General features: G+C 39.0%; 2 protein-coding genes across 2 annotated transcripts; both read right to left on the bottom strand.

Annotated features, from left to right (window-relative positions):
- Window positions 1–4,259: 4,259 nt before the first annotated feature.
- On the bottom strand, window positions 4,260–10,342 carry LOC117259882 (extracellular calcium-sensing receptor-like). Its single transcript, XM_078166790.1, has 8 exons — window positions 10,236–10,342; window positions 9,387–9,681; window positions 9,005–9,294; window positions 8,439–8,734; window positions 7,794–7,999; window positions 7,444–7,665; window positions 5,268–5,391; window positions 4,260–5,176 (listed from the first exon to the last, which is right to left on the bottom strand). The coding sequence occupies exons 1-8, from the start codon at window positions 10,340–10,342 to the stop codon at window positions 4,260–4,262; spliced, it is 2,457 nt and encodes an 818-aa protein (XP_078022916.1).
- Window positions 10,343–11,013: 671 nt separating this feature from the next.
- On the bottom strand, window positions 11,014–12,514 carry LOC117260163 (vomeronasal type-2 receptor 26-like). The gene is made up of 3 exons (XM_078166789.1): window positions 12,500–12,514; window positions 12,242–12,365; window positions 11,014–12,155 (listed from the first exon to the last, which is right to left on the bottom strand). The coding sequence occupies exons 1-3, from the start codon at window positions 12,512–12,514 to the stop codon at window positions 11,254–11,256; spliced, it is 1,041 nt and encodes a 346-aa protein (XP_078022915.1). The 3' UTR covers window positions 11,014–11,253.
- Between the last annotated feature and the right edge of the window lie 1,248 nt (window positions 12,515–13,762).

Here is a 13,762-nt window from a genome sequence, read left to right as displayed (position 1 = left end):
CATCATGCCTACTTTTTCTTAACATATTTCATCTAGGTGCAGTGTCATTACTAGTTCAGCTTTACTAGACATTTGATATACTCGGTAGATGTATCTTTTTACGACCCTGTTTTACAAGCTGCAAAAAAACCTACCGTCCCAAAAACGCCGTTTTTAGAGTACTATCTAAAATAACTATGATTAGCCAACATCCTAGCTTTTTTTCTTAACATAGTTCATCTAGGTGCAGTGTAATAACTACTTCGGCTTTACTATATATTAGATTTATTCAGTAGATCTATCTTTTTACAACCCTATTTTACAAGCCGCAAACGAACCTACTGTCCCAAAAACGCCGTTTCTAGTGTATTAGCTAAAATATCGAAAATTAGCCGACATCTTTACTTTTTCTTACCATAGTTCATCTAGGTGGAGTGTAATAACTGGTTCGGCTTTACTTGATATTAGATATATTCAGTAGATATATCTTTTTACAACCCCATTTAGAGCCCTACTTTGCAAATCAGAAGAACTACAATTATGTTGCTGATATGTATCAAACTTCATGGCGCGGTCCCAGGGAATTGTAGTTTTTTAAAAATCTAAGTGTTTTTTCCCAGATTTGGAAGTTGTAAATATTGAATTGAGAGTACACTGTGGACTTTAAGGGGATGGTAAACACATTTGTGAAATCAGATTTTAAATATCTAATTTCTAAATGGGTGAAAATTAATTTTATCCATATTTTATCCATATCTGACAGCACCCACAGTTGTTGACTACACTCACATGATAGCTGAGGTCAAGAGCTCTCTATAACAGTTGGTCCCATGTCTGTACCCCCTTTCGTTGCTGAGTTATAAGCCCTCAAACATGCACTGAGGTCAAGGTTCAAAGGTCAATGGCTGAAAGCAGGAGCCATGTAGAATCTTCATACTGACATATGTCACTCTCCAGGTCGAGACCTTTCCAATGATGTATTTGGTTTAGCTCTACGACGAAGTTTAGATTTTTTCATTTTTTGGACACAAGCCATGCCAGGTGTAGTTTCAGAGAGCACTTTGAAGGCCCAGTGTATAAAATGAGTTTTGTTTGTTTCTTTGCTTGTTTTTATCTTTTTTTTACTGTAGATAGTTAGTAAAATGAGTCATCCTCAGACAATACAATACTACTAAAAAGTAAAACCAATAATAACAATAATGAAATAAGCAAAAATAATATTAAAATCATATTGAAATGTTAAAATCTATTTACAGAGTGGAATGGTAGCCTAATAGATAACTTAGATAATACTTATTATTGTTTAGACACTTTATTATTGCTTAGATACTATTTAGCCTATTATTGTATTTACTTTTAGTATGTTCTACTTTTGAGTAATTTCCGAGAAGTTATGATAAAAAAATAAAAAATTACAGACTATAGGAGACAACCTCTTCAATGTCTCACGTCAATTAACACAATTTGTCAGCTTTTTATAATGCCTTTTTTTTTTTTTTTTTTTGCTGCTGTCTCCAGTTGAGAGTGGTGATTTGCTAAATATATTCTACAATAATAATTAGATTAACATTTGGTCTATAATATTGTTGGCTATATTACGCATTTTAATTTAAAAAAAAACGGAAGAATAAAAGAAATAAACACCGAAATAATTACTTTTTTTTATTGATACTCCTTTCTGCGACACACACACACACACACACACACTGAACACATGATTGAATGAATGAATGAATGAATGAATGAATGAACATTGGAAGTGGTTCAGCCGCAGTCCCGCCGGCTGGCTCACATTGAGATTACATTTGTTTTTTATTACTAACAAAATGTTTTATATTGACCGTATGAATGATTTCGTTTTCAAATAAATATTTGGAAATGAAAATATGCTTTGGTGTACTTTTACAGAGTTTTGCAATATGTATATAGCCTACCTGTATCAAAATGTATAATTTTCAGCAGCGGTTTGTGTGACAGCTGCCACGGTTGGACGTATAACCAGCGGGGCAGCCGCTGGTTCTGTGGCGCTGGCTTGGGGTCCACTCTCCCCTGGTGGAGTGGAGGGTGGCCGGGTTGCCAGGGGCAGACGGCTCCATGTGATGGTGTTTCCTCTCTGGTTCTTCCGTGCTCAGCCTTATTTTTATCTTCTTATTTATTTATTTATTACTGTTGTTTGGATTCAGTTACGGCAGATGGATGGCCCACAAACGGCGGACAGCAGCTACAAAACAGTAGTGGAACGCGCCCCATCCGCCCAAGCACAATGCTCTTAAAGCCCCACGCTATCAAAAGCTGGCAAAATACATTTATTTTATTTTATGGCCTTGACATTAACCTGTCATATTGTTGAGTTATCAAGGACACTTGTGCGTTTTTGTGTGTATACAAGAATGTTAAAGATATCATTGAGGAAAACGAGGTTGACGTGACGTGATTGAATCAGGGAATCCGTGTGTCCACCACGGGAGAGGATCCTAATTGACTTTACATTGGCATTGTTTTCATGGTGGCAGCACGTAATTTCAACCCATTACGTGCTGCCACCACGGAATGCGGTGTTAATAGGTCGTGGTCATTTCACGTATTTCTGTGAGATCAGGTTGTTCTTTCTCGTCTTTCTAGCTCACAGTCACCACAAGGGGGCGGAGTTCACCTTCCTTACACTTCTGAGATTTTCAAAATAAGATGAATCTGTTTCTTTTTTTTTTAATCTAATTCACATTACATGAATTTCACATGCCCAAGAGCATAGATTTTAATCTTTTAACATAGTACAGTAATTCTTTACATAACCAGGGTTACACAAGTCACAATTGTTAAAGAAATACCCCTAGAAATGCATACTAAGTAAATACTTTAATTCAAAGTTGTGGACCAACACTGATACATAGACTGCACTGCATCTGTGAACCAAATACACATCAAACAGATGTCTGAACACCAAATTCAAAACACAGGATTAGATATCAGTCGACAATTCACATGGACAGTAATGTACATATTGGTTTAATCCTGTTTTAAATAATGAAGACATGGGAATATTATTGAAATAATTTTGATTTTTTTTTCTTTTTTTTCGGCCCATGAAAAAATATTTTGTACATTTTTATCAGGTCCCCTGAGGCCAGGTTGCATGGGGCAGCAGGCTAAGCAAGGTACTCCAATGTCCCTCTCCCCAGCAACGCTTTGCAGATCCTCCTGGAGCTGTGAGGTTTTCCCATGCCAGATGAGATATTTTATCTCTCCACTGTGCTCTGGGTCTACCCCCTGAGGCCTCCTAGCAGTTGGACGTGCCCAGGAAATCTGTTAGAGGAGGCACAAAGGACGCATCCTGATCAGATGCCCGAACCATCTTAATTGGCCCTTTTCAATACGAAGGAGCAGTGTCTCTACTCCAAGCTTCCACTGGATGTCTGAGCTCCTAACCCTTTCTCTAAGGCTGAGCCCAGACACGCTATGGAGGAAGCTCATCTCGGCCGCTTGTATACACAATGGCTTTGTTTTGGTCACTACCCAAAGCTCATGACCATAGGTGAAGCTCAGAACGCAGAAGGACTGGGAAATTGAGAGCTTTGCCTTCAACCTTAGCTCCCTCTTGACTACAACAGACAGTGCAATGCCCACATCACTGATAACATTGCACCAAACCGCCTGTCTTTTTAAAAAGACCCCAAGATACTTAATCTCCATTGCTTGGGCAGTTACCCTCTCTCTCAACTCAGAGAGGCTGCTGGGACCAGACCTCGCAACAGGTCACCAATTGCCAGGAACTTCTGGTTCTAAAAATCAAAATGGCTATCAGAAATAATTAGTGAATATGAATAATCATTTTTGATTATGTTAAATATGTGAGTTAATTTACAATAAATCGACTTGTGTGGCATCATTCCCAATACATGAAAAATTATAGCTTGTGAATGAAATCTCATAAAACGCAGCAAATACATGCAACAGACAGCAAGTATAATACCAAAAACATTTATTCACAACATTACAAAGTCAAATAAACCAAAAATAAACACTGCTAATGCATACAACTTTGACAAATTTGAGTTTGTGTTTGTGTGTGTGTGTGTGTACTGTATGTTGTTCTGTATGTATGCAGATGATTAGAAAATATTTGTTAAGAAGAGAATAATGTTAGAAAGGATATTCACAAAATGGTACTATAAATATGAAATATTTAATGTAAAGCATGTGTTACTATGTGAATCAGCTAGGTGAAGACTGTTCTGAATGTGCACATCATAAGCTTTAGACTGCTGCCATCCTAACTGATTCTAACCCTCAAATGTCGATTGAGTTTTATTCATTAAATGTTTCTTGGTGTTCTTCTCTGGCTTAAACAATATGATGAAACACTTTGGAGCAAATATACACAGTATTAGTCCAAAACTGGAGGCCAGAATAGCAAATATCTCCACAGCCACAGTAAATTTCCCAGGAGAGCTGACATATGCTGGGATAAAGGTGATCCAGACTGCACAGAATATCAACATGCTGAAGGTGATAAGTTTGGCTTCATTAAAATTATCAGGTAGTTTCCGGGCTAGGACAGCTAACACAAAGCAAAAGACAGCCAGTAGGCCTATGTATCCAAGCACAGCCCAGAACCCTATAGCTGAGCCTAATGCACACTCCAAAATTATTCTTTCTTTGTATGTGGTGAGGTTTTTCATTGGAAAAGGGGGACTAAGAACCAACCATATAGTACATATTAAAACTTGTATGAATGTGAAGAATACCACAGTCATTCTTTGCTGTGGAGGACCAAACCATTTCATCACATTACTGCCTGGGAGTGTAGCTTTGAAGGCCATTAACACTACAATTGTTTTTCCGAGAACACAAGACATACAGAGGACAAAGGTGATCCCAAATGCTGTGTGGCGCAGCATGCAGGACCACTCAGAGGGTGGTCCAATGAACGTTAATGGACATAAGAAACATAGAGTCAGGGAAAAGAGCAGCAGGAAGCTCAGCTCAGAGTTGTTGGCCCTGACAATTGGGGATGTCCTGTGATTATAAAACACAGCTGCTGTTATAACGGTAAGACAGGCGCCACCAACTGAGAATGCAGCCAGGATGATTCCTAGGACCTCACTGAAGGAAAGAAACTCTACAGGCTTGGGGAGACAAGTGTCTCTCTCTGCATTAGGCCAGAACTCTTTGGGACAAGGGAAACAATCAGGGGAATCTGAAAAAGAATAAATGAAAATGAGATTTTAAGCAGTGTCATACAATGTATTTGATGTTGTACAGTGGATATGCATCGGGGAACAAAATACCTGTAGCAGTGCTTATCTCTCCTTCAGGACATGGTACACAATCATAACAGCAGATGGGTTTTCCTTTCTGCAGCACTTTACGAGTTCCTGGAGGACAGCTGTCAGTGCACACTGACACAGGCACCTGACACATAGATAAAAATAGACCCACAAATAATCAGGTGTGCTACAAAGCTCAGAGGATTAAAGGATAGGTTTAACGTTATTATGTCTGTTAGATAATGTACTCACATGCCACTATGGGCTGTATCTACTAAAGGTTTGCGTGTATAAAAACGTGTGCAAACTCATTGCACGCGCAAAAAAATGTACAAACTGATTTACTAACAGTGCGCACTAAGGGTTGTGTCTTTCAAAGGTGCAAAATAGCGTGTCTGCATCCAGTTAGTACGTTTGCTGCAATGAATATGCAATATGGGGCGTTTACACGCAATTGTGCGTGTGCTGGGAGGAGAAAATGTAAATATATTAATTTAGCACACGCAGCGTGATTTATCAAACCTGAAAGCAATTTTGCTTATAGAAACTGCGTCTATATTTAACACGTGTCAAAGGGAGGTGCAAACGGTTTGTATGTGTAATTGCGCACACGTGGCTGCAGTTATTGTTGCAAGAAGGAGACGTCGAAATGATGAAAGAAGATGCAGAGAACCTATGTTTCACCCTCGTGCGAACATTTTTGGAATGAATGAGGAAACAATCCTAAAAATGTGTCTTGTATGTTTTCTGAAGCCTATAAGTTACCTCCGACCGGTACGACATCTATTGCACGTCTGTCCGTCCTGGAAGAGGGATCCCTCCTCAGTTGCTCTCCCTGAGGTTTCTACCGTTTTTTTTCCCCGTTAAAGGGTTTTTTTTTGGGGAGTTTTTTCTTATCTGCTGCGAGGGTCATAAGGACAGAGGGATGTCGTATGCTGTAAAGCCCTGTGAGGCAAATTGTGATTTGTGATATTGGGCTTTATAAATAAAATTGATTGATTGATTGATTGATTGATAATAAAAAACGAATGTAATCTCAACAGTGATCGCGCCAGCCGGCGGGACTGTGGCTGAACCGCTTCCAATGTTCATTCATTCATTCATTCAATCGCGAGTTCAATGTGTGTGTGTGTGTGTGTGTGTGTGTCAGAGAGGAGGAGTATCAATAAAAAAAAAGTTTCCACTAATTATTTCTGTGTTTATTTATTTTATCCTTAAGTTTTTTTTATTAAAATGCGTAATCTAGCCAACAATATTAAAGACCAAAAATTAATCTAATTTATTACTGTAGAATGTATTTAGCAAAGCCACTTTCAACTGGAGACACGGCGCAGCAGCAGCAGCGCAGCAGCAAAAAAAAAAACAAAAAAAAACGACAAATAGCTAGTGTTAGGCCTAATTAATTGACATGAGACATTGGAGAGGTTGTCAGTCCTATCTGTAATATTTTTTTTATTTTATCATAACTTCTCGGAAATTAGACCTACTCAAAAATGCATTTTTGTGTGCTTCTGAGCACACGGGCAGCATAAACAATGAAGTTACATAACGGTCTGACAGACGTTGCTGCGCTTAGAGGGGAGCTGTAATCCTGGCGGTCCTAGTGATATAGTGTTCCTTTGTGAGACAGTCAGGTTTCTTTCCTGTAGCTCATTTAAGTGTTTATTGGCCTCATCTACCACCACCTCTAATTCCATAGGGTCGAATTTCACTTTGCGCTTTCTCTCCAAACTCGCCATGCTGCAAACCATAAAACACGCAAAACCCTCATTTAAATAGGGTGTCTCCAACACGTTTGCACCTGTTGTCGTTTACGCAATTACTCTTAGTAAATCACGCGCAAACCACGGTTCAGCCCCACACGCAAAATTCTAGATTGCGCAGGCAAATTAGTACACACAAATTGGGATCTTAGTAGATCCGGCCCTATGTGTACTGAAAGTGTATTTGATCACTGTGACCATTTCTCCTGTTTGTATTGGCTGTGGTTATTTTTCAAGGTTACAGTCATTTTAGCACTAATCACCTTGTTGTGAACACTTATTTGGAAAACAAAAACATGGAATTTCATGATAGAAACACTACGACTTTGGTAGGGATGTCTTCACAGCCAGAATGGACAGGAGGAACAGGAAACAGAAAGAAATCTACCCTTTGAAATGTAGATATGTTAAATTTTTGTTTTTGGGCTCCTTACTTGTGTGCCGCCTTCCACCCAGGTGAGCTTCCTGTTGATACTGAACTCCTGGCCTGCTGGCAGTGATGCATCATAGTGTCCTACTGTCACCGACTCAATGCTGCCACTCTCACTTTTTTGCCAGTTAACCAGCTCGTATTTGGCCACAGGATCCCCGTTGGCATCAAATGACACATCATAACCATTTTGGGAAAAATTTACTTTCTTTAGCTGCATAAGAACCTGTGAGGATGAAGTAAAGAAATAAGAAATTAAACGCTATTAAGTTTTATATTTTATGTGACAAAAGATCAGTAATGGCTAAAACAATAACATTTGGGTGATCACTTATTTGTCTTGTTTTGACTGACCTCTTTGGGCTCTGTCTTGGTGAATTTGTCACACCAAGTTGTCAAATTAGTTTCCTGACACACTGCATTATGAATGGCATGAGCTATTGCATAAACAGCCTTGTACACCATGTTAGTGATTCGGAGCTGAGATGTGTCAGTGTACGGGCTTTGGATCGTCTGTATGTCTTCATTTCCAGCACATACACTTTTATCTGTGGCTGCACCTGAAAGAACACAGACAGATTTTCTTTGAAAATCTTTGAAAAGTACATTATCATTCCTTCTTATGTTTTTTTTCTTTTTTTTTTGACCTGACAAATGTGGGTTATATCTCATTTGATGCATCAATATTGCATAAAACATGCTTACTCTACAGTATATGTCAATGAATCATTTTGCACACATCTCAGTTTCTACTTTTTCTTTTTTTAAATCATTGGAATTTTAGTTTTGTCAACCCTATTTGTTGTTTTTTTTTTACCTTCATGTATTCCATCTTGAGCTTACAACCATACACCATTAGACAATACGTGACAGTTATAAATGTTCACCTGTTTTAATGCATTTAAATTGAATGAATGATGAATCATCCCAAGTAAAGTACGAGTTTGTATCTCTACTCAGCATGGTGGCATAGAAACTGTCTATATGCAATTTTCTCACTTTTCTTGAGCCTGCAGTTGAATGCATCCTCCCAGAACTCAGTAAGCACTGGAGAGGCAGCCACTGTAGAGGGAGAGAGATCCAGCAGGAAGTCTCTCAGACCTGGGATGACAGATTTCTCAATGGCAAATCCAATGGCTCCAGCACAGAAGCTGAACCTCAGCATGTCAGGGTTGGTTACCCAGGCCTCACTGCCGATCCACTGGCGAGGTGGAGAAGGCTTGAGTGACAGCTCCTCCAGCAGAATCCTCATGTCTCCAGTGGCTGTAAATGCCACAACAACCATAGCTGTCGATCTGGAGAGACATCATAATGATTTTTTTTTTTCAACATGAATACAGACATGAGAGTTGTTTTAATATTTGGTCCCACCGTAGGGGACCGTATGTTTTTGACGATATCAGCGATACATATGACAGAAATAAACGATAAAAATGATAAATGGTCAATTTGAAACTAATAAAACAATCCTCCACCATATACTAAAAAGAACATTTCATGTGGTGTTGTGTGTAGTAGGCCAGTTTCAACACCAGGAACAAAAGCAAAATCAGTGATGTTGAAACCTGCGGATAACATCAGCCACTCTCTGGATCCTGCTGCGTGGGTGGGTCCGATAGAACGATTCAGAGTATTCCACACAGATTCCCTCTTTGTGTGCTGCGTCCAGGAAAGACGCCATGCCATTATTGCCATAGTCTGAATCTGACCTGACAGCACCTATCCATGTCCAGCCAAAGTGTTTTACCAACTTGGCCAGAGCGTCAGCCTGAAACTGGTCACTAGGGATTGTTCGGAAGAAAGTCGGGTACTGCTGCTTATCTGACAGGCATGCACAAGTGGCAAAGTGGCTCACCTAAGGGATACAGCAGTGTAATTATTTAACAGAACATAAAAAATCAGTACTGTATATTAGACACACAATTTTCCAGAAATCAGAGTATTTACTTGAGGAATGTTAAAGGACCCAATGATGCGTGAGATGCTGATGGATGGCGTGGACCCAGACTCAGCAACGACACCCATCACCATACCAGACTGTGAGCAATTGTCACTGGTGTAAAACACTGTGTCCAGGCTGCTTGAAACCTGGAATGCCACATGCACAGCCACAGGCACTGAGGCACACGAGTCATAGATCTGATAACCGAGCTTGATGCCAGGAAGCAGCTCCGTGCTGTTGTTAATCTCCTCAATGGCGAAAATCATTGCACGTGCAAAGCGCAGTTCACGGGAGATAATGCTGCACAAACACTCTTGACATTGTTTAAACTTGAAAAGGACACTTCATAATTTTAACAGACATTCATAATAAAGGAGAGCTTCAAGTCAATATCTGACTGCTGCACTTGCAGCTTTGAAACAAATACAGACCTACATGAAAGAGTTGCCTGGACACTAAAGATTAAAACTATAGATAGACATCAGTCAAAAATTCACATAAATTGTGGATTAAAAATTGTCAAGTTAATCTTATGTCTTTCATAATTATTTATTTATTCATGTATTTAAATTTCTATCCTTTTAATAGGTACATCACTTATTAAACAAACCTAAACTTTCAGAAAACACTAATAACATTCATTTTTGCATATAGTCTACTATTCTTTGCTATTTTTGTGAATATAATGCCTTAAGTTCACAATGAAAATATTGCATTGTCAATGACTGTGAATGCATGTCAATTTAGTACAAAAGCTTTGTGGCACAATTGTCAGCTCAGCATGCAAATCAAAGTATTTTCATCCCCACACACACTAACATCACCTTATCCCCCCACTTCTCCCTCTTACTCACCTCCCTGTGCACCTTAGTGGCTCAGGCATGGTGGTGTAGTTATGTTTCACTGTTTGCATGTAGTCATGTATGGAGAAAACGCCTCCAATAACATAGTCACCATCCATTGAGAAGGCAGGTAGACGAGTGGTACCCTGAAGCTTACACTTCACAGATGAAGCCTCAGTGTTGAACGCAGCACCAGTCCTAACCTCTTTAAACCCAACCTTTTGTTTCATACGATCCCCAGTAACATTCAAAGAAAGAGTTGAGTTCAGCTCACCTAAGTGAAGAGACAGCATCAGGCCAATAAAGAGAGCTGAGATCTCCATCCCTCAACTCTCTGCATGTGATCATACTGTGTGTTGACATTGGTTTTTATAGATTTTCAGACAAAAGATTCCCTCATCCTACTTTACGTCAGCTTACAATACAGCAGAGAGATAATGCTCTTACCGAATGGTTGATGAGCTCTTGTCCAAGTCTTTTCTATGGGCTGTATGTACAGAATACAGTAATCTGTACTAGTCCATGTCTCTTTACTCCTCTTGCAATGTTATCATTGTGAACACCACATATCTTCTTCAAGTTGTATTTTTTTGGTTTTGTTTTTTGTTTTTGCTTGCTTTGTTTTAGCTCATATTCCAGATAAGCCTAACAAATGGACACCTTTAATTGGGTGTATGTGTGGCTTAATGCTGTCTTAAATAAAGCCAGTACAAAGATATTATGGAAATAGCAATAATGGTATTAAAAATTCAAGAAAGAACTCAGCGCCACACATTTATGTTATGATTTTTGTCTTTATTAATTGAATTGAATTGAACAGGATTTATATTGTCAGCACATGAAAAATATTTGTAAAAATAACACAATAACAAACCACAAAAGATAGTTGAAAAATTAAAATCTTGAATTGAAAATAATTTTTAGATCTTCATATTCATGCCAACAAGATGGAGACTAAGTTGAATTTACACATTATGAGCTTTATACTGTATGTTGCCATCTTAACGGTTTCTAAACCTTGGATGTCTTATTATTGATTTTTATTCATCAAATGTTTCTTGGTGTTCTTCTCTGGCTTAAACAATATGATGAAACACTTTGGAGCAAATATACACAGTATTAGTCCAAAACTGGAGGCCAGAATAGCAAATATCTCCACAGCCACAGTAAACTTCCCAGGAGAGCTGACATATGCTGGGATAAAGGTGATCCAGACTGCACAGAATATCAACATGCTGAAGGTGATAAGTTTGGCTTCATTAAAATTGTCAGGTAGTTTCCGGGCTAGGACAGCTAACACAAAGCAAAAGACAGCCAGTAGGCCTATGTATCCAAGCACAGCCCAGAACCCTATAGCTGAGCCTAATGCACACTCCAGAATAATTCTCTTCTTGTATGTGGTGAGGTTTTTCATTGGAAAAGGGGGACTAAGAACCAACCATATAGTACATATTAAAACTTGAATGAATGTGAAGAATACCACAGTCATTCTTTGCTGTGGAGGACCAAACCATTTCATCACATTACTGCCTGGGAGTGTAGCTTTGAAGGCCATTAACACTACAATTGTTTTTCCGAGAACACAAGACATACAGAGGACAAAGGTGATCCCAAATGCTGTGTGGCGCAGCATGCAGGACCACTCAGAGGGTGGTCCAATGAAAGTTAATGGACATAAGAAACATAGAGTCAGGGAGAAGAGCAGCAGGAAGCTCAGCTCAGAGTTGTTGGCCCTGACAATCGGAGATGCCCTGTGCCGACAAAACACAGCTGCGGTTATAATGGTAAGACAGGCGCCACCAACTGAGAACACAACCAGGATGATTCCTAGGATCTCGCCGAAGGAAAGAAACTCTACAGGCTTGGGGAGACAAGTGTCTCTCTCTGCATTAGGCCAGAACTCTTTGGGACAAGGGAAACAATCAGGGGAATCTGAAAAAGAATAAATATAAATGAGATTTTAAGCAGTGTCATACTATGATGTTGTACAGTGGATATGCATCAGAAAAAAAGAATACCTGTAACATTGCTTATCTCTCCTTCAGGACAGGGTTTACAATCATAACAGCAGATGGGTTTTCCTTTCTGCAGCACTTTACGAGTTCCTGGAGGACAGCTGTCAGTGCACACTGACACAGGCACCTGACACACAGATACAAACTTACAAATAATCGTGTGCTACGAAGCTCTAGGACCCATTTACATTTTTTCAAGTTTTTCTTAAAAAATTCTCACATGCCAATAAGTGTACTGAAAATGTTTTTGGTCACTATAACCATTTCCCTGTTCATGTTGGTTGTGGTGATCTCAAGGTTACCATGTTTTTAGGACAAATTGCTTTACTGTGAGCACTTGCTCAAAAAAGACAAACAGTGAATTCCATGATAAAAACACTGTGACTCTGGTAGGGATCTCTTCACAGCCAAAATGGACAGGAGGAACAGGAAACAGAAACACATAGGATCACCAAAGTTGACATGTAGATATGTTAAATCATTACATTTGGGCTCCTTACTTGTGTGCCACCTTCCACCCAGGTGAGCTTCCTGTTGATACTGAACTCCTGGCCCGCTGGCAGTGATGCATCATAGTGTCCTACTGTCACCAACTCAATGCTGCCACTCTCACTTTTTTGCCAGTTAACCAGCTCGTATTTGGCCACAGGATCCCCGTTGGCATCAAATGATACATCATAACCATTTTGGGAAAAATGTACTTTCTTCAGCTGTGTTAAAACCTGTGAGGGTGAAGTACAGAAAAAAGAAATTGAATACTATTAAGTCAAATTAATATTTTATTTGATAAAAGGTACATTATAGCTGAACAATAACATTTGGGTATTAACTTAGGCTATTTGTTTTGTTTTGACTGACCTCTTTGGGCTCTGTCTTCATGAATTTGTCACACTGAGTTGTAGAATTAGTTTCCTGACACACTGCATTATGAATGGCATGAGCTATTGCATAAACAGCCTTGTACACCATGTTAGTGATTCGGAGCTGAGATGTGTCAGTGTACGGGCTTTGGATCATCTGTATGTCTTCATTTCCATCACATACACTTTTATCTGTGGCTGCACCTGAAAATACACAGAGATATGTTTTTTAGCCTTAAAAATTACAATATCATTCCATTGTATGTGTTTTTTTTTTTTGTTTGTTTTTTTTACCTGACAAGCATGACTTGTATCTAAATTTATGGAGTAATATCACATTGAACATGCTTATTTTAAGTTATATGTCAAGGAATTGTTTTGCACATGTCGCAACTTTTTTTTATTTTTTTTGCAATGGTTGGAATTTTAGTTGTGTCAGCTTTATTTTTATTTTTTTCTACCTTCAGGTACCTGACTTTTTTGTTTTCTATCTTTATTCAGCTTGGTGGCCTTGAAACTGTCTATATACAACTTCCTCACTTTTTCCCAGTCTGCAGTTGAATGCATCCTCCCAGAACTCAGTAAGCACTGGAGAGGCAGCCACTTTAGAGGGAGAGAGATCCAGCAGGAAGTCTCTCAGACCTGGGATGACAGATTTCTCAAT

This window comes from Epinephelus lanceolatus, chromosome 4 (genome assembly GCF_041903045.1).
Source record: "Epinephelus lanceolatus isolate andai-2023 chromosome 4, ASM4190304v1, whole genome shotgun sequence".
Lineage (NCBI taxonomy): Eukaryota > Metazoa > Chordata > Actinopteri > Perciformes > Serranidae > Epinephelus > Epinephelus lanceolatus.
This window is presented reverse-complemented; position numbering and strand designations above follow the sequence as displayed.